This window comes from Saccopteryx bilineata, chromosome 1, assembly GCF_036850765.1.
Source record: "Saccopteryx bilineata isolate mSacBil1 chromosome 1, mSacBil1_pri_phased_curated, whole genome shotgun sequence".
NCBI classification, from domain to species: domain Eukaryota; kingdom Metazoa; phylum Chordata; class Mammalia; order Chiroptera; family Emballonuridae; genus Saccopteryx; species Saccopteryx bilineata.
The window spans coordinates 179,205,418-179,225,526 of NC_089490.1; the positions used below are offsets into that span (position 1 = coordinate 179,205,418).

Genomic DNA, 20,109 nt, shown 5'->3' on the forward strand with positions numbered 1-20,109 from the left:
ATCCTTGTAGTAGAATTTTTAATAAGCTTACTTATCAGTTTTACTGATTCACATCATATTGAATCTGAAATCTAGAAGAAGACTGAGCAAAGGTTTTGGAAGTAGATACCGATGGCTGGAGAAGTGACCCCATATGTAACCAGAGAAGGACATGGAGACCTTACTGCCAATATAGATGTATATCCTTGTAGATTATAGGAATCTATGTTCCCAGTGCTTACCATGAGTCACTGAAAAAGAATGTCAGCTATCCACTTACCAGGAAGGTAGACAAATGTGTATTTTATTTTATGTTGCCATCTAAGAACTTGATGTGGAGTATTCATTTGCCCCAAATACCAAGAAGTATTACAATATTTAGAGTTGACAGCATGAAAGATTGGATCTTAGAAAGTACAAGAATGCAAGAAGAGGGAGCAACAGCAAAGAGTTTAAGTGAAGACAAAGAGGTAGAACAAAGCCTGTGTTCATGGGACAATGACAAGACGGGAACAAAGGAGGAAGCCACACTGTGAGAGCTCGAGTCTACCAACTTTGAGGCTTATAAACATCACCCAGGGGCTAGTTCAAATGAAGATTTGTGGGCCCTGTCTTCACAGAACATATTCCAATTCTTAAGGGTAAAGTCTGCAGCTCACACTTTGAGAAATATTACCAGGGAGGATAGGGCCATTCGTTGAAGGTTTTGTGCGGCAGAGTAATGTTAAAAGAGTTCCTGAAAGATTAAGCTGGTGGAGTGGCATGTCAGATGCCAATATGAAAGCTCCTAATTAGTTCAGCTAGAAGGTGATGAGAGCCTGGCCTGGCACATGCTGACAGAAACATTAGAAAAGATAACAAAAATTACTGGAGTTGTGTAGAGGGCAGAGTCAACAGAATAAGATGGTTCACACTCAATGTGGGATAGACTAGAGGGCGAGCAATGACAAAGCTAACATGCAAAAATATCACTGGAAAGGAAAACAGTTTTAAAGGCAATGGATAGAATTTGTGTGGGTTTCTCCAAGAATTTGTCTGGTTTCCATTGAAGGTTTATTTATGAATTAATATAACTTAATGATAAAATGCTGAGATTTGAATTTCACCTTTACCAAAACTTAGACCATTTTGTTTACCTCATTGAATTTAATGTTTTTAATCTGTGAGAGGGTGACAGACCTCCCTCATAGAGTTATTACGAGAAATAAGTGTAGGCCCTACACTTTTTGCATCCCTTCTCCAAGTTGTATACATCAGAGAAAAGCTATCTATCAGTGCTTTACTTGTCTGTGGTCTCAGAATTCTGCTTGCAGAACAGGAATTTTAATTTATTTGGACATGTTGACTTTTCTTTCACAACATGGAACTTGTAAACACAAAGCTTGTATCTAAATTTCTGAGGCTGTGTTTAAAGAAATATTACGTTACTACCATTCTATACTATACCTAAGGACTCATGCACTTCTAACTGCTCCTAGGCTGGAGGATTTCAAAGTACACTTTTTCTGGGCCCAGTTCCAATTCTGAATGCTTAACTCCAGTTGCTAATTCATCAGTTCCAGGCTTCAAGACATAGATAGACCAAGCAAGTGAATGGTGAAAAACATTACTTTTTCACTGGCCTTTAGGGAAGTGTTTACCAATTTCAGGACCAGAACATACCCTTTTGGGCTATTGTGAGAGGACCTTTAGTTGCCAAAATAGTTGTATTCATGGTGATTACTAAAATGAACATGGAGGGACTGGCTCTGTCCTAGAGAAAATCTAATCCAATTTAGCCATATTGACAGATTAAAAGGAAAAGATAAAGAGTTTTGTTTGACAACATTAAAAAAAGAGAGAGAGATTCAGCCCTGGCCAAATGGCTTAGTTGGTTAGGACATCATCCCAAAGTGCAGAGGTTGCCGGTTCAATCCCCAGTCAGGGCACATATAAGAACAGATCTATATGCTATGGGAGTCTCTCTCTCTCTCCTTCCCTCCCTCCCTGCCTGTATCTCTAAAATCAATAAAATAAATGGTAAAAAAAAAAAAGCCAAAAAGAAGAAGAAAAATATTCAAACTGTAATGTTTTCAACCAAAATTTATTTTTTCTAACCAGGAGATAAGAAATGTTATAGTTCATCTCTTAAAAGTCAGCTTTTCCCTCCACATGACTGTAGCAATAGTCTAATGAGCTGCATGGGGAACGATGATTCCTTAGGTCAGAGAACTGTGGATTGTGGTTCTGGAAAGCTACTTTCACCGCTGCCTGGGTGGTGAAAAGAAGAGTATAAATGTGTATGCACTAAGCCTGGGAGAACCTGGGAGTGTTTTGAGCTTGGCAAAATTAAATTTCACATTGAGATGTTTTATGTTTAGCAAAACTCAAAACATATTTTGAGAATTGCTTTCTCCCTTAAGTTTATACCTCTGGGTATATTAAGCCATGTTTTTATTTCTGGTTCATTTCCAATACTTTATGAGCGATTTCTGATAACCATGGGACCTTCGTCTTTGACCTTGGAAATTTTGTTTGGCCAATATTAAATTGTATTCCAGTCCAGAAAGCCTGAGTTCAGTTTAAAATTTTAATTTCTGCCTTGGTGATTGGCCAGGTATCTTTAGTCACTCCCAGTATGTTTGTGTTTCAATATATTGAAATGTTTAATTAGTGAATCTTATGATTGGCTATGTAGTTTTATCTTTATTATCGTGTTTCAGTGGACATTTATTTGAAAAGAGATCAGGACCTTAAGCCATTTAGCATCAAGATTGTCTATAACTTTTATTTGGCAGAATTGGAGTGTGTAACATTGTAAGTACTTATATATACACACATTTTTTTAAATGCTGCATATATGTTAAATATATTGAAACAGGCTCCACATTCAGCAAATCTGTCTGTAAGCCAAGTTCTGAGAAAAATATATGGAAAATCTCCTTGAATGGATACAAGTAATGATAGTGGAGAGTGTCATAAATTGGTTGCTTTTTATTTTATTTTATTTTATTTTAGAAATGACCTAACAAGTGACTTGTGGGTCTATTTTATTCTTCCTATCATAGATGTGTGGGGTTCTTGAGCTCCTGAAAGTAAACTATAGAGCACAAGTTCAAAATTATTCATCAGTGTAGCTAGAAGGACTTTTTCATATTAAAATGTTGAAAATATTAACTGATCTTTGAAGAATCTTGTTTCGTATATTTTATTATCACTAGGACACATTCTTATCATATAAAGTTTATGAGAAGTTGTTATTTCTAGCTAGAATTCTACTCTGTGTAATGTTGATTTACAGGAATCCACAGTTCCCATACAAATTTTCATTCTGCGAAACTCTAAGAGAATTCATTAACATGAAATACACCAGCTAAGAAAGATTCTGAATGTCTCATTACTTTATAAGATGTAAACATTGAACTTTTAATGAGTATTCTAAGGCCATGAAGACAACTTTTTTTGAATAAAAATTAAATTTAAAAAATTTTGGTTCCTGCTTCTGTCTATGAATATTTATAATTAATCAGATAATTTTTATATTTATTCACTCCTTTTGTGCTTAAAGATGCTTTATTCTAGAAACACCATATTTTAAAGATGCTATAAACATTGCTGATTCTTTAAAAAACCTTTTTTTCTTTGATTTCTAAATGTACCAAAGAAGAAACACAAAATACACATTCACAGTGGCTTTGGAAAAAATTCAATGGGAATCCATGGTAGTGGACTATACAGTAACGGAAATATGACTAAGTTTAATCTTAAGCAGGTGAATTTTTTGAGGCCTTTAAGGTATATTAGAGCCTGACCAGGTGATGGTGCAATGAATAGAACTTCGACCTGTGATGCTGAGGACCCAGGTTTGAAACCTCGAGGTCACCAGCTTGAGTGCAGGGTCTCTGGCTTGACTGTGGGATCATAGACATGACCCCATGGTCTCTGGCTTGAAGTCCAAGGTCTCTGGCTTGAGCCCAATGTTGCAGGCTTGAGTGCAAGCTCACCAGCTTGAGCACAGGGTTGCCTGCTTGAACATGGGATTATAGACTGTCTGTCTTGTTGTCTCTCTCGCGTGCACATGCGCGTGCACACTAAAAAAACAATAAATAAAAACACAAAATAAAGTTTATTAAAGATTATTTATTTTCCCTGCCGTCAGGTTGTATGAGACAAGAGCATTTTTTATGCTGCAAAAAAGCTTTCTGGCTTTCCCCCATAGTTTGTAATTACTGATACATTGCCCTCTTGTCTTTTGTTAACATTTAACAAGCATCACAGAGGTTAGCACTGGTCACCTTATTTACTGTCCTTAGAGTTCCTCTTTTCTCTGTGTTGTACAAAACCTGATACATCCACCAAGATGCCTTTTTATATAAATTGAACATATTTAATAAACTGTTGTAGTTTATAGTTATAACTAACTATAAACCAGAATGTACTCTAATGAGAAAAAGAAATTATTATCCAGAGTATATAGAAGCATCTATAATCAATAAACATAAGAAAAACTTTCTTTAAAAAATTGCGAAAAGATGGCAACAGACCATTCAGAAAAAAGGGAGTTCCGATATCACTAGTTATCAGACAAGGTATTTTGTAAAACTGATTTCTCTTTATACATATGTTTGCAAACAAATGAGATGATTTCCTAGCATCCTCCAAAGGTGCTCAATTTTTTTAGTGTGATTAGTGAACTAATGGACTTAAATATATTTGATTATATATTTCAATCCAATTATTTCTTTTCCTTTTCTATGCTCAGATTGTCTCAGTTTTGGTCAGAGGAAGCTTACTCAATTGTTCCTGAATCCATGAACACAACGCTTTAATCTTTTGTCACGCCATTGCTTTCCGGTTTGTAACATATCCCAGGCTCATCTTACTCATTTCCTACCTTATACTTTGTTAATGTTAAGCACCACATCTTTGCTATTAGTGTAACTTACACTTTATGTAACTTTAAAGTAAAAGTTCAAATGTTGAAAATAATATTGACTAGGGATATATAACAGATCTTTTGGTTTTTTGCTAGTTTTGGTGTGGATAAAGTTTCTTTCTGTTATCCTCCCAGTTGTTTAAGGTTTCAGAGACTCTGGAGAGAAGAAATAGAAATCAGTATACAGAGTCAAGTTTTTAGAATGTCAGTGCATTTTTGAATTTTGTAAAGTTTATTTCTCAGGGCACATGTTCTTTTGTGGGTTGTACAGTGGGAGATATTAACCAAAGTAAAAGGACTCCAGCCTTTGACTCGGGCCCAAGAGGAAAACTTTTACAATGATGAATAATAACCAGTAGGGTTGGAATGCAACATTTTCTCTCTTAACCTATCATAACAGTAGACCAAACAAAAATGGAAAAAGGAGTGGGGGAAAATAGATTCTTCTGTCTGCATGAAGAGAAGACCAGCCAGTGGACAAAATATAGCTAGAATATAGAAAGTAGTAAATATGTATGAACAGTCTTACTGTCAGGAAGACATCAAGATGTACTCCAAGAGCAAGTGTCAATACTTAGAAAAAAAACAAATAAACAGTATAAAAAGAAACAGGGTTAACTTCTACATTAGCCACAAATGTAAACAATAATAGGCCTAAGGGGAGAAAAAAACAAGGCTTTGCTCTATTGTTTTAAGATATATGGTGTGGGAATTACAAATAAAAGATTTGCTAGTGGTTGATTATAGTATATTTATTATATTGACAGAAAATAGGCTGAACGAAAAGGTTTTCAATATTTATTTATACATTTCTTGATCAGAGTTCTTTTCTGTCATTGTTTTCTCTTTTGAGACAAAGAGTTTAAAATGAATTTTTGTGGTATGGGTGATATTTTAAAAATGTCCTGAGAAATTCTATCCATGGGCATTGTGGGCTATAAATGCAGATTGATAGGGTATTTCAATGGATCTTTTGTTATGGGAAAATTTTTGAATTCTGACTTAAAAAGAAAGATATGTTTATTTGAAAATTTAACATTTAATCATATTCGTAATGTAAAATTGCTTTTGAAACAAAAAAATTTTAAAAAGACAACTTGCTGCTTGTGTTCTGTGTTCAGAATCTATTGATCAATCTAGATTAACCTTGAAACTCGTTATTATCATGAAAAATGACCTAGTTATCAATTGCCTCCATATTCTGGAGAAATATTCCTTGCTCTTGCATGGTATATGCATGTTGACTTGTTTTGTATTTCATATGGAACAGTTGATTTTGTACTGAGATTATATTTTATCCCCTGTTCAGGAAATAATTGAAGAAGACTATATTTAACTCCAGTAGCAGTTCTGTGTTCTCTGAAGGGGCATCTACATTGGAGTATATTTGGACAGTTTAATTATTTATTTTAATAACCAGTGATCCAAATTGTATCCACCTGTTCATATTGTACCACATCCCCTCGCTCCAAAAATCTGCATTAATAGATAAGGGCATCTTTTAATGGGGCCAGATAAGAGTCATGTAACTCAGAAGCACCTTTCAATTCCGTTTATGAAGGTAAGATGAGCAACACATTTTATTTAACTCCCCATTTATAGTGAACTTCATGCACACTTTTTAATTGTAGTTTAGATCAGTGATTTTCACCTGCCAGTGATTGAAAACCACTGGTTTAGATGACTTTGTTTAGTTTATGTGATAGTCTATGATAGAAGTGAAAATGTACATCTTAAAAAATAGTCCTATAAAATATTTAAATAAAACATTGCATAGGATGCTTTCTTAATGAACAACCACTAAAATAATTGGACTGCAAATAATTTTTTATTATTGAAATTTAAGAAAGAAATGTGCTAGATGCAAAACATTTTTATTCTTATTTTTTGAAAGAATATATCTGAGAGTGTTTATAGAAATATATTTTTATTTTTGTATTGTATGAAGAGCTTTAAATTTTTTAAATAATTGTTTACCACTCTTGGAACTTAAATTAAGTTTCACATGTGTCATCTTGGGAGAAAAAATTATTCTGCATGTATGAAATGCCTTCAGAAGATTATTTTTTCTTTTAAGTAGTGTAACATTGTCTCCGAAATGTAGATAATGGAAATTTTCCAAATCTTACTTTTCCTTGGGAATGTTCTTAGATATTGTCAATCATGTAAAAATAGTTGACTTTTGAGCCTTCACTGTTGCCCTTGTCTGAGGAAATTTTCACTAGGCCTATGCTGGAGGCTAGAGCAGGCCTTCACATGACATCATTCTTCTTCCCTAAACCCAATATCAATAAAAGCAGAAAGCTTAAACTCTATATGGAAAAAGTATAATAAGAAAGTGCTCTTGGCTATTGTTGAATCTTTGAGCTATCTCTCCAAATCCTGTAGATCTCAAGATTACTATCTGTTCAGTCATGTATAAATTTTCTGAGCATATCAGTGTGGGGGTGAGAGAAAAGGGGACACATTTCCCATAACTACACTTAGTATATACTACTCAAATGAAAAAGAAAGTCAGCTACCTCTTAATTGATTTTATTAAAAACTATACAGCAGTAATCCACTCTAACTGAAAGAATTTGAAATATTCCTTCTTTGGAATGGTTGAATATTTAGTATTTTGGGGCTTTAGGCAAATTTGTGAATTATGTAGCATGGCTAATCTCCCTTTTGCTATATACAACATACACCTGATTCCATGGTATCTTCTCATTTACATGTTTTTGTGCCTCCAAACATATATTGAGGACCTACTTTGTGTCAGGCCCTCTGGCAGTGAGGGTTTAGTGATGAGCAACACATGCTTCCTGTGGTCAGTATTTTTAAATTTAGATTGAGGAATCATATGATTGAAAACATATTATGAAATCTTGTGTGTCCCCTTATTACTGAGAGAAGCGTAGGCAGATGTAAACGCAGCTGAGACATGTAATGGTTAGCTGGGAACACAGGGTTGCTGGGAGGGTTTCTGCACATAATGACTGAGGAGACTTGTTACAGTAATATAATGTGATAGTAATTAAATGTAAAAAATATGGAAGATATATAGAAATAACTTAGGATATAATATTAAAAGCCATTAAGGCAAGTGAATAAGGCTATGCCCTCTGGGTGGGAACTAATCTACTGTGTACAGATATGATAGACAGACTGCCTTTTGTGTGGGGGCTCAGTTAGTGTGTGTGTGTGTGTGTGTGTGTGTGTGTGAAGTAATGTAAGTTATGTATAGATAAAAAGTGGCTTCTATTGGAACATTTTAAAAGTGGCTTGATGTGACATTTCGGTAGATTAACATATAAAGGGCTCCCTGCTAGGAACTCCCAAAAAGGTGGCTTAATGTGATAATCCCATAAATTAACACCTGCCAGAAAAGGTACTAAAGCCAAGGGGTTCCCAGCTGCGGTAGTCGCACAGACTCCAACATTGAACTTGGACTGTCTCCACGCCACTCTGACCAAGGACAGCGAGAGGAGCACGCCAAAGGGGCCCCATTAAGCTGTACCCAGGTATGCCAAAAGGACTTGTGAGTAATAAACTGCCTGTGTGGTCCTTGAAACTAATTTGTGTGTCGGTTGTGTCTTTCCTCTGGTGGCAGTTGGTCTCGGCATTGTAAGTAGAATCCTCATAGCTGCCTTAAGAGTAGTCTCCAAGAGGCCACCAGCCCTACTGATATGCAGGAGTGTCTCACTGCACGGGGAAGTCAAATCAGGGATGCTTGATCGTCTTAGAGCTCGGGCTCTACTGGACAAGACTTGTATCCACCTGTCTAATAGAGTGTGGTCTCAACTAGTAACCAGCTATCATATCTCTTAGCATTGATTCAAGTAAATATATTCATCTTCTTGAGGGTGTTTAATTTGCAAATATTTTCTTCTGAGTGGACTGAAAGGCTTTGCTTTTGGCAATACAGTGGTACCTTGAGATACAAACAGACCAACATACGGTGTTTTTTTTTTTTTTAATATACGAGCTATGACTCAGTCCCTATTTTTGTTCGAGATCCAAGTGAATTTTCAAGATATGAGTCATGATTCGGGAAGCTACCACTAGTTGGCGCGTTGGCGCACAGGTCCAGTATTGGTAGTTTGATATACGAGTTGACTGACTTACGAGCTCAGTTACAGAACTAATTAAATTCGTATCTCAAGGTATCACTGTAGTAGTGAGTCTTTATGTGATCTACTGGTAACCCCTCCTCTGCAAAACATGTGGTGACTGTGTTCATAAGCCCATACATAGTTTTTGCATATAGCTTTTAGGAAATCAGAGACTTGAAGCCCCTGTGAATCTGGTCCTTGGACCCAAGCTTCAAAACAGAAGGGCTAACAATCCGTGGGGAGTCTGAAAGTGAGTGGAACAGACGTTATTTAAAGTTAGGATGCAGAGAAGCACAACCTTGGACTGCTTATTCTCACCATATACCCTTTTATCAAATGTGTTTATTCTGTCTCCTGTAATAAAAGAACTCTGTCTTTCTTGGTCTCCGATTAAACATTTTTTTTTTGTAGTGGGATGAATGCAAAGAGCCTTCAGGAGAAAAACAAAACCTGTGGTTTTCCATGTAGTTTAAAAATCCTTCTTCTTGACATTTTATTTTGGCCAATTGGTTAGCTCCCACCCCATTTGTGACCATAGGAATCCAGGCTGAATTCCAGATAGGAAATATCCTAATTGCACTTGAGCATTTCCCTGATGTTGTCATGGATAACCAGTTTCCTATTTTGCTTTCAGTTCTGCTATCACCAATCTCAAATCATTGTGTTAAATGAGGCTAATGAGTGATAATTCATAGTTTTAAGCTGTTTCTCTCTAGTTTTTTTATGCAAAATGATAAAAAAAAATACCATAAAGAAAGAAAAACAGAAAACTCCAAGGTGCACTTGAGAATTAGAAATATTTCAGAGCCAAAATAACAAATATATGTTAGCTTATAATGCAAAGTCTTAATCCATATTAATATAAATTGTCATGACTCAGTATGCTATACCACTGCATAAGTAAAATATTTTTTAGCATCCAGAAATAGGACACTTAGATTTACAAGAGAAATTAAGTAAGACAACCTTTAAATGTGTGAAATTATACAGAAAGAAATTGTGTATTTTAAACTATGTAATAGGTTGAAAATTCAAAGGTGTCTTTTTTTTTCTATTGATAATATCAAGATTTAAAGATATATAAAACTTAGAGTCTATCAAACCTGCATGTAAATGAATTGGCTTAGTTGCTCATTACTACTTGTTCTTGAAGAAATACTTGGTTTTCTCCTGAAGCAATTCATGGCATATTCAGAACCGCATAACTATTCTCAAGCTATTAGTTCAGACAGAATAGCAATAAATAAAAAGTAGTCTTATATACTCCAGAATAGTTTTGTCTCCTTTTAAGAATCATCTAGCCTCATGCCTTCTCTCCCTGTAGAAGTGATGTTTTTGCTTTTGTGAAGTATTATAAGCAGCGGTGGGATTCAAATAATTTATCATCCGGTTCTCTGCCCTAATGATTATTTTAAGTATTAAAAAATATATATACTGAAAGGTAGTTTATTATTTCATGCATTTAATACTTAAATAAGAACAATAAAAGAGGTACACAGAACTAGATTATGTTCTAAGAGTTTTAAAATATTAATGAAAAATATTAAATAATTTGGCAAAAACAATAAAACTGTTATTTAAGATATTTCCATATTGCTTCTTGATTGGCGTCCTCACTTGCAATTTTTTCACCTATGGACGAAATGAACGTTACCACAGGCACTTAGAATATGCTGTTACACAGATGAACATTAAAAATGAATAAGGAGCCTGACCAGGCAGTAACGCAGTGGATAGGATGCAGAGGACCCAGGTTCGAGACCCCAAGGTCACCAGCTTGAGCACGGGCTCATCTGGTTTGAGCCAAAGCTTACCAGCTTGGACCAAAGGTCGCTGGCTCGAGCTAGGGGTTACTCGGTCTGCTGTAGCCCCAGGGTCAAGGTGCCTATGAGAAAGCAATCAATGAACAACTAAGGTGTTGCAACAAAAAACTAATGATTGATGCTTCTCATCTCTCTCCGTTTCTATCTGTCCCTATTTATCCCTCTCTCTGACTCTCTGTCTCTGTATTTAACATTTTTTTTAAATTAAAAATAAAATAAAAAAGAGTAAGGAATGTAAATTTGTGATTTCCACATTGGGCGGCTGCCCAGGTGCCCACCTTAGAGAGAACCCTGATTACAAGTGCCATTTTAACAACTGGTTCGCTGAACTCAACAAAAAATTAGGTATAGATTCTGCTGAACTGGTGCAAACCAGCTGAATCCCACCTCTAGTTATATCCTTGGATTGCTGATCTGTGTTTGTTATAATCCATCAAGACACAAATCCTGTTGAATGTGAAAAGTCATTACAAGAAAATAAAAATCTAAAACACATTTAAGTTTTATTTTACCATTCCACTTTTGTATAAATGTAGCACTGACAAATTGTATTTTGTTTGGTTGAGTGCCTCAGCTTTCAAGTCAACCAGCTGATTCAGAGGGGAGTAAAAGTTTATTCTTGCAGAAAAAGAAATACTGCTAAAAATGGTGATGACAACAATAATTATTTGTAGTAATGGAAGCTTGTTAAAAATGTAGGATTGGAGGCCTCTCTCCAGACCTCCTTAATCAGAACCTGAACTTTAACCAGAACCACTGTGATTCCTATGCAAATTAATGCGGGAGAACTTAGTGTCTTTAGTTGCCCCCAGCACTAAAAAACAGAAGAGCCTGGCTGAGAGTCACTGCCCGTCAATGCCCACAACTATTTGCATAATAAATACATGTGGTAAAAGATTTAAATAATTCCTAAACTTGGATTTACCTTAAAGTATGATAAAATCTTGAAAGAAAAGACAATGCAAAATTTATTTTTTATGAAAACTAACAAGCCTTTTATATAATAGCAAAATATTTCACTTAAGCAAGCCATTTATTTCTTGAGATGTCTGGCTTTAGGAAAAGTGGAGCATCGGAAATTTTTGTTGCATGAGTGTGAAGTTGATTAGAATCTGGTTTCAATTTTAGGTATCAAGACTGACCTCTTAGCCAGTGCTATAAACTGTTTTACAGACTTTTCATTACTTTGTTTCAATGATAATAAAAAATAGGAAGCATCTCTTTACTTCTACAGACTGCCATTCTGTTGACATTAGGGCAGAAGGGAAGGGTTAACGAGAGAATTCTAATTCTAATAAAATTTGTTTCTGTGTGTTGAACTAGTAACCTATACCGCACTAATTTTTATTTTCTTCCTTTCTGGATTTACACATAAACCTAGTCCCTTTTTATCTTATATCAGTATTTTATGAGGGAAATAAACTAGGTAAATAATTTTATATGATAAATCTTTGTTCAAAGCCTAAAGCATTGTACAGAGGGTCCTTGGGTGATGACAGTCTCGATATATGACATTTCGAGTTCATAATGTGCACTTCCATAAAAACTTTAAAAAATTGAGACATGAGTGTTTTGGCTTACACCGTTAGCATCATACTTACAGACTATGTGGGCAAACTAGTTTGGTTGCACGCTGCAGAAGAATGCACAGTAATGCGGCATATGAGCGAGGGAGGTGGCGTCCCCCAGTACACTTACCTACGCCATTTTGAACTGTCAAAAGTGCAAGTGTTCCGTTTATGTTTCAACTATAAGGTGACCAATCGTCCTCCTTTAGGGAGGACAGTCTTTCTTTTGTAAGTTCTGTCCTCCCTCGAACAGTGTCTTCCTTTTTGATATTGGAAGACCAATCTGTAAATGCCCATATTCGATTGATGCAGAGTCAATCCATTGTGTGTGATGTGACGTATTTGTATCTAAATGAGTACTTTTTTCTTACAACTATTATTAAAAATTAATAGACATCTAGCCTGACTAGGCGCTGGCGCAGTGGAAAAAATTAATAGGCATGTAAGCACAATTACAATATAAAATATTGCAAATGTTTTTATTATGCATTTATCATAGTATAGTGTATTATTGTTGCAATGAATAAAACGTTTCTTTTATTTATGATATTGTTTTCTTCAATTTATTTTTGTCCTTTTCATTGTAAAAAAGTTGGTCACCTTAACTTATACCAAAATTTGGGTTACATCACTGTCATAGGAACCAAACTGTGTCATAACCCGAGGACCCCCTGTATAGCTCTCAGGATTAAAGTTTAAATTTCATAAAGTAACTAATTTTATTAACTGCTTATTATAGCTAAAATTTATAACTATTAAGGTTTGAATTCTATAAAGGACAGGGATTTTGTCACTTTCTAAATTTTCATGTATTTTTCTACTCTTTTGGTTTTGTAGAAGAAAAATCTAAAGCAAATTTAAACAGAAAATTTGTAAACCTGGATTAAGAAAATATCCCAGAATTTTAAGGGCATTTGTTGATGTTTTACTATCTCATAATTAATTTATTCTCTCTCTTAAGTTTGCTGTTTCCTAAAGTTACAATATTTTTATATTTGGTATTACTAAGCAACTGATTAAAATCAGTTTTGGACTCAAATATATTTATATAAGGAGGTCACTTTCTTTGTTATACTAGTTTTCGAATGAGCCTTGTTTGCATTGATTTTGCTTTTAAATAGTTTGCATTTTAATTAAACTTTTCTTTTTTAGCCGTGTTTTGGGGTGATATTGCCTTAGATGATGAAGACTTACATATCTTTCAAATTGATAGGACAATTGACCTTACACAGAACCCCTTTGGAAAACTTGGACATACCACAGGTATAGTTGATTATTTGTTTCAATTTGCATTCATTTAGAAGAAAGTATACTCTTAAAATGTTATAAATACTCTTTGGATTATTTTTAATGTCTCTCTGATCAATTTTGATTTCCTAGAAACAAGTGTATCTATTTACAAATTAAAGATTTGTTCATAGTTTTTATTTTACTAATGGTGTTTACTATATACTAGGCCTGGTTTAAGTGCTTTGGAGATATTAACTTTTTGAAGCCTTATAACAACCCCAAGAGGTTAGATACCAAGATAACTGTGATTTACAAATGAGGTTTAGGTTACAAAGTTTGCTTATTGTTACATAGCCAGAAAGTGTCTGAGTCAGGACTATACTTCAGTTCTGAGGAAGGCCAGATTTCATACTCATGACCCTTAAATTCAGTTGCCTCCCATTTGCAGTTGCAAATATTTAATTGCATAATGTAAATTATTCATAGAATAATTATACACAAACATTTGAAAAAATTGACCTATTTATATAATTTTTATGAAAACCCAGAAGACAATTTCAATTGTAGTTGACTTTTGAATTGTTCCTGTATGATATTTGTCATATGTAAAAGGTTGTATGGGTTCTCATTTTAAAATATATTTACTAAAATTTAAAAATCCTTTATATTATTCTGTTATGATCTTTATTCTGTATTATACTTAAAGAAAATTGCAACATTAAAAAATTCTTTTTGTAATTATAACTAAAAAAAGTATTCAGTATTATGCTTTTTGATCCCTCATACCCAATACTATTATTATTTTCTTTTATTTTATGCAAAATAAAATATATAGTTTATTTGTGGCATCTAACGAACAACAATTAGACTTAGACATTTTGCTATAAACTGATATCTCTGTCCAATTTACATTTTTTGCAATTTTTTATTATGACAAATTTCAAACTTATGGAAAAGTTGATAGGGTAGTGTACAAGGCACCCACACAATAGTATCCAGATTCAGTGATTGTTTATCATATTTGTTCTCTGCATATGTGCACACATGCATGTATAAGTGTGCATAAAACATTTTGTAATTAATTGCAAACAACATAGCATTTTGATATTGAGTTGTTTAACATGCACTTAAGAATAAGGATGTTACCTTATATAATTAATATACCACTATCACATATAGGAAACATATTAGATAATAAAACTTAGGATTTATTTAGAATTATAACACACTACTTTAAAAATATTATACTCTAACCTTTGTTATATGTAGTGACAGCCATTTCTGACACATACACAAATGCAGGAGGAACACTGCATTGCAGTGTAATCACAGATAGTACATGCTGTAGGACATGTTGATTGACAGCTTTCCAGGTGCTGTCTCACACTTAACATGGCCACAGAGACAATGGATTTGGGACAACAGAGCAATGATACAACTCAGCAAATCCTAGATGTGTAGGATTGTCATTTTTTATTTAAATTTTTGTTAGCTTCAAGCTTTATTCAGGTCATTTCTTTAACCCATTGCTTCCTTTTGTATTGGGAGCATTTATTTTTTGTGATTTAAAATTTTTCAGCACTATTTAATTTTGTCATTTCATTTATAGTTAAGCCTGAAATAGTAATAGTTGGGAGAAAAATACCATTATTTTAGATAAATAGCATAAGATAGATTATACTGTCAATCATAAAAAAACATATATTCTAAATCTAGATAAGAAAGATGCACATGTTTAAAAGTACCTTGTTTTATTCAGTTGAATTTCAATGAAAAATTATCCTATTTTATTTTTTTACTCCATCTCTTCCCTTTCTTTTTAGTTTGTGCTGAATTGATTGCATTTATTTCCTAATTTAAAAATATATAGTCTTTCCCATAAATATTTATTTAGTTTGAATATTTTTATTTTGTTTTTTAGAATATGTGATAAATAACCACCTATTTTATTAATTCTTTTTTCTATTTCGGGGAACTATCTATACAGAATTTTTTATTTTAATGGCTATAAAATTATTAAAAATTCTTAAATATAAAAACATTCACTTTGATAGTCTAGAAACATTTTTTTCAAGTTTAATTACTCTAATTCTAATTATCTTAATACTAAGACTTTTATTCTCACAACCTGTTTTATTCCTATGGAATATGAAATATGATTGTTACATACTGGTGACTTTAACCATGTAGATGCCATTTTCTAAGAATGTTTCTTGTAACTGCTTAGGAATGAATGTTTCAATATTACCTCATGTTTCTAAAATGTTTGATAAAAAAACTTCAAAAATTTTTCTCAAGGGGCACAGCAAAAATGTGACCATGTAATGCAGATAATTAAACAGAATCTTAGGCAGCAAACAAGCACTCTCACTTATTTACCTTATAAGGGCTTATATGGTAATAATTTTTATTGTTTTTTTTATTAGCTTAATCCAGATCATTAAGTTTCAGTATTAATTTCAAAGGGAAAAAGCATATCTTGGGAGGCAATAGTTCAAAGTCCAAGGACAGTTTGCTGTTTTCATGAATTTCTGGTCCTCTTTCATAGTTTAAGCCCAAAGAGACTCATGAGCCACACTCTTAGTGGTATGAATTCATTTGCACATGTTCTGATATCATTACTGGTCATATTGGTTGTTTGCTTACTGATACTTCTTTGATATCTATTAGAAATTCAAGAATGAAAATGAGATAAAATTAAGAATGTTTTTATTAAAGCCCTAGAATAAGAGGACTTGATTTTTGTCAAATGATCTGCTTTCTGACTTATGACCGGAATCTACCATTTTTAGTTTTTGTTGTTAAAATTGCAAGAAGACATAATTTATTATTTTGACCCTCTCCTACCTTTTTTGGTTATAAAATTATTTATATCTATTTTTGTAAATTTTATAAATTACATAGCATAACATGATATTTTGCCATTGAATATCCTTTTGGATTCTTACCTTGTGAATTTTTTCTAATTATGTGTTATTGGTATTTTATAAATTATAGAAATTAATTTTCAAAATTTATTTAAAACTATAAGATGACATGCTTTTAGAAGTATTTCAGAATTGATCATAGCTTTGGGAAAAAACTCACTGTACATTTGGTTTTCTGTTTTTATTTCCGTTTGCTGATTTGGCGTCTGAAAATATTTAGTTTGCATTGGGGAAATAGCTAGAATGCAGTCCACTGGGCAGAACAACTTGCTGTCATCCTATGTGATGTCATGGTCACAGTGAAGAAAAATGTTTCAAATTATCAGTAGATGACTCAATTTCCATGATGTCCAAATAAAGTCATTTAGATTGCTCTCTGCATCGCCCCTACTGCCTTAGTTTTAGTAACCCAAATTTGTTAATGTATAATTTTTAGCCTCTGTTGAGATTTATGGATATTCATGACTCTAACTCTCTCAAAATACATAAAAACTGGTTTCCAAATTGGGGCCATGAATACAAAATATGGTGTACAGATGATGTGTTGAAGAATTGTGCATCTGAAACTTACAATTTTGTTAACTTGTGACAACCCAATAATTTCAATAAAAAGGAAAAGAAAAAAGATGTCCTTTAGTGAAATTAAATGTAGCCTGTTACTCTTGCTTATTTATAACAATTTTAAAATACAGTGTTTAATTGAAATATTTTCCTTTATTTTTTAAGGTGGATATGGAGACCATGGTATGTCAAAGAAGCGAGGGGCCCTCTACCAACTTATAGACAGGATAAGAAGAATTGGCTCTGGTATATCAATGTTTAAAGTTGCAGACGCTTGACTTGATGTACAGTAAATATTATACTTGTAGAAGTTCAGTTTGCCATTATGATGCAAAGTATGTGAAGGATATATGCTAAGAAAGAGTCCCTTAAATATTTTGTTAGTTGATATTTGATGAAAATTTTTTAGAACTTAATTTGGGACAAATGAAATGTTTTGCTTACTTATTTTCAGCCTTTTATTTAAAAATGTCTTAGGTATTTATTTTATCATTGATATTTATTTCCAGTATATTGGTTATCACACTAAGGTGTTTTTATCAAGCATGGAACTACATCAGTTTTAATCAAATGAAAAATATCATGGCTGTTTGAAATAAAATTCACTTAAAGTAAATAGACAAACTGATTTATTAGATTAAAAAGTAGCTGAGCCTGACCAGGTGGTGGCGCAGTGGATAGAGCGTCGGACTGGGATGTGGAGGACCCAGGTTCGAGACCCCGAGGTCGCCAGCTTGAGCGCGGGTTCTTCTGGTTTGAGCAAGGCTCACCAGCTTGAGCCCACGGTCGCTGGCTTGAGCAAGGGGTCACTCGGTCTGCTGTAGCCCCTCGGTCAAGGCACATATGAGAAAGCAATCAGTGAACAGCTAAGGAGCCGCAAGGAAGAATTGATGTTTCTCATCTTTCTCCCTTCCTGTCTGTCGCTATCTGTCCCTCTCTCTGACTCTTTCTGTCTCTGCCACAAAAAAAAGTAGCTGAAACTTTTTTGACCCTTCCGAAATGATATATAGAGACACATTCAGCAAAACTGCCCTCTCGTTTTATAACTAGTTATTATTTATGGTGTTGAATTTATTAACTCCCTCTTTGTAGAGCTGAGTTTTTTCAAAAGTATGTTCAAAGTTTGTATTTTAACATCCCTTACATTGATGGTTCATTATTAAATATTTGAAAGTATTTTCAAGTATTCATTTTCCCAAGCAAAGATGCTTTGCTTCACATATTAAAGACATGCTGTACACCTGAAACTAAAACAAAAGAATGAATGAAAACTGTAATTGAAAAATAAAATAAAAAAAAAAAACATTAGGAACACCGGCCTGGGGTCATATATTCAATATTTGTTTTGTCTAAAGTGTATATTACTGGTAGAATACTCGGCCAGCAGTGATAGATGAATGAAAAGTTATCTAAATTTAGTAACAAAAATTTATGAAAGGCTACCAAGAAAAGTTACCGTTTACAGATTTGAAAAATGCTCCGGAACGACTGCATTTGATGTTGACCTGTGCTTAGAGCTGGGCACAAACTCAGGGCAGATCGGAATGGAGATAACCCATGTCCCACAGCGCTGAGACTCTCTGTCTTAACATTTCATTTACTGTGTCTATAATGTAATATTCATCATTTTAACCTGTACTACAGAATATCAATCCTGAAAAAAGGATTAAGGATTTAGCAGGAGTAAAAAGAGGTTTGAATATCATAGGACTTTTTAAACAATGTGTTTTGTTCTGCTGGTGAATGTTTTAATGATCAAGGAAAGCAGAATACTTAGATAAAAGAATTTGTCTGTGACCTTCAAAGTTTGCCTGATTTCTTCCTGCTGTAGGCTGTTGTATGAAAATTCATTAGAATTTTCCCATAGAGCTTTAAGAAATAGTATTTTGACATGACATACTTTAGTACTTTCTTCAAGGCTGTAATATACATGAAGCTTTCCTTTAATACATTTTGACTTCAGGCTTGCTTATACAAATATGTAAATAAGACATTTTAACTTTTGTCCTTTAAGAGGTAAATGATAAATGATTCCCTGACCGAGGACTTCTGTTTCACAGAATCTTTTAAATGTCACTGCAGGCTTGGAGCAAAACAACACAGTTAAAGAAAAAGTACCTCTAAAATTCTCAGGGCAAAATGAGAAAAACCGGGTTCCCCGAGCTGCTACATCAAGAACTGACCGTATATGGCCTGGAGGCGTTATTCCTTATGTTATAGGAGGCAACTTCACTGGTAAGATAGTCCCAGAGGGTCTGTTGTGATAAAGGAATAATAATTATCATGCAAAGAGTGTACTTTTATAGAATATTAATCTATAAAACATGCATTAAATCAAACTAGAGAAATACTTCCTTCACCTCAGTTGTTTAGAATGTCTTGTAATTGAAAAATATCTTTAGTCTTGAGATCTAATAGTCTCAAGTACTATTCTGGCTTTTAAACTGGGTTTCAAATGTGTCCATTATGTTTAGAAGCTGATTTCTCTTCAACTGATAGGAAGGATGTATGTCTCATTTACAGGGCCTTATACCCACATATTTGTAGAGATAATAAGCTTGAACCTTCTGATTACAAAGTGAGTGTCCATTCCTAACAATGGCTCACTGTGGTGCTCTGAGCTGGTATACTTTGGTTGATGATAGTGGAGGCATCTGACCTGCCCAGCCAGACTCGGGGTAGTGGAGTCCGCCTGCAGCAGCCTCTCTCTGGGGCCGACAGTGTTTGATGAGTGTCGTGCCATCTTTCCAGGCAGTCAGCGAGCCATGTTCAAGCAGGCCATGAGGCACTGGGAAAAGCACACGTGTGTGACTTTCATTGAAAGAAGTGATGAAGAGAGCTACATTGTATTCACATACAGGCCCTGTGGGTGAGTAGAACTGGGAGTGACTTATGTAAATTTAGAAATGGGGAAAAAAAATCCACACATAGGATTCATTTCCTAACATATGCTTAGTTTTTAGCCCATGAGAAAGTGTGAATTTTACTTAAGAAAATACTCTATTTTAA

The 20,109-nt window shown here is 34.0% G+C and overlaps 1 protein-coding gene across 2 annotated transcripts in view; it reads left to right on the plus strand.

Moving 5' to 3' along the window:
* TLL1 (tolloid like 1) overlaps positions 1-20,109 on the plus strand; it is a 190,223-nt gene that overhangs the window by 68,044 nt on the left and 102,070 nt on the right. Inside the window, exons 2-5 of one of the 2 annotated variants that reach the window (XM_066280266.1) lie at positions 13,535-13,645; positions 17,266-17,346; positions 19,183-19,335; positions 19,852-19,969. In XM_066280266.1, the coding sequence (XP_066136363.1) occupies positions 13,535-13,645; positions 17,266-17,346; positions 19,183-19,335; positions 19,852-19,969 (463 nt within the window). The remainder of the gene's footprint in view (positions 1-13,534; positions 13,646-17,265; positions 17,347-19,182; positions 19,336-19,851; positions 19,970-20,109) is intronic. The other variant, XM_066280275.1, reaches the window with a different exon arrangement.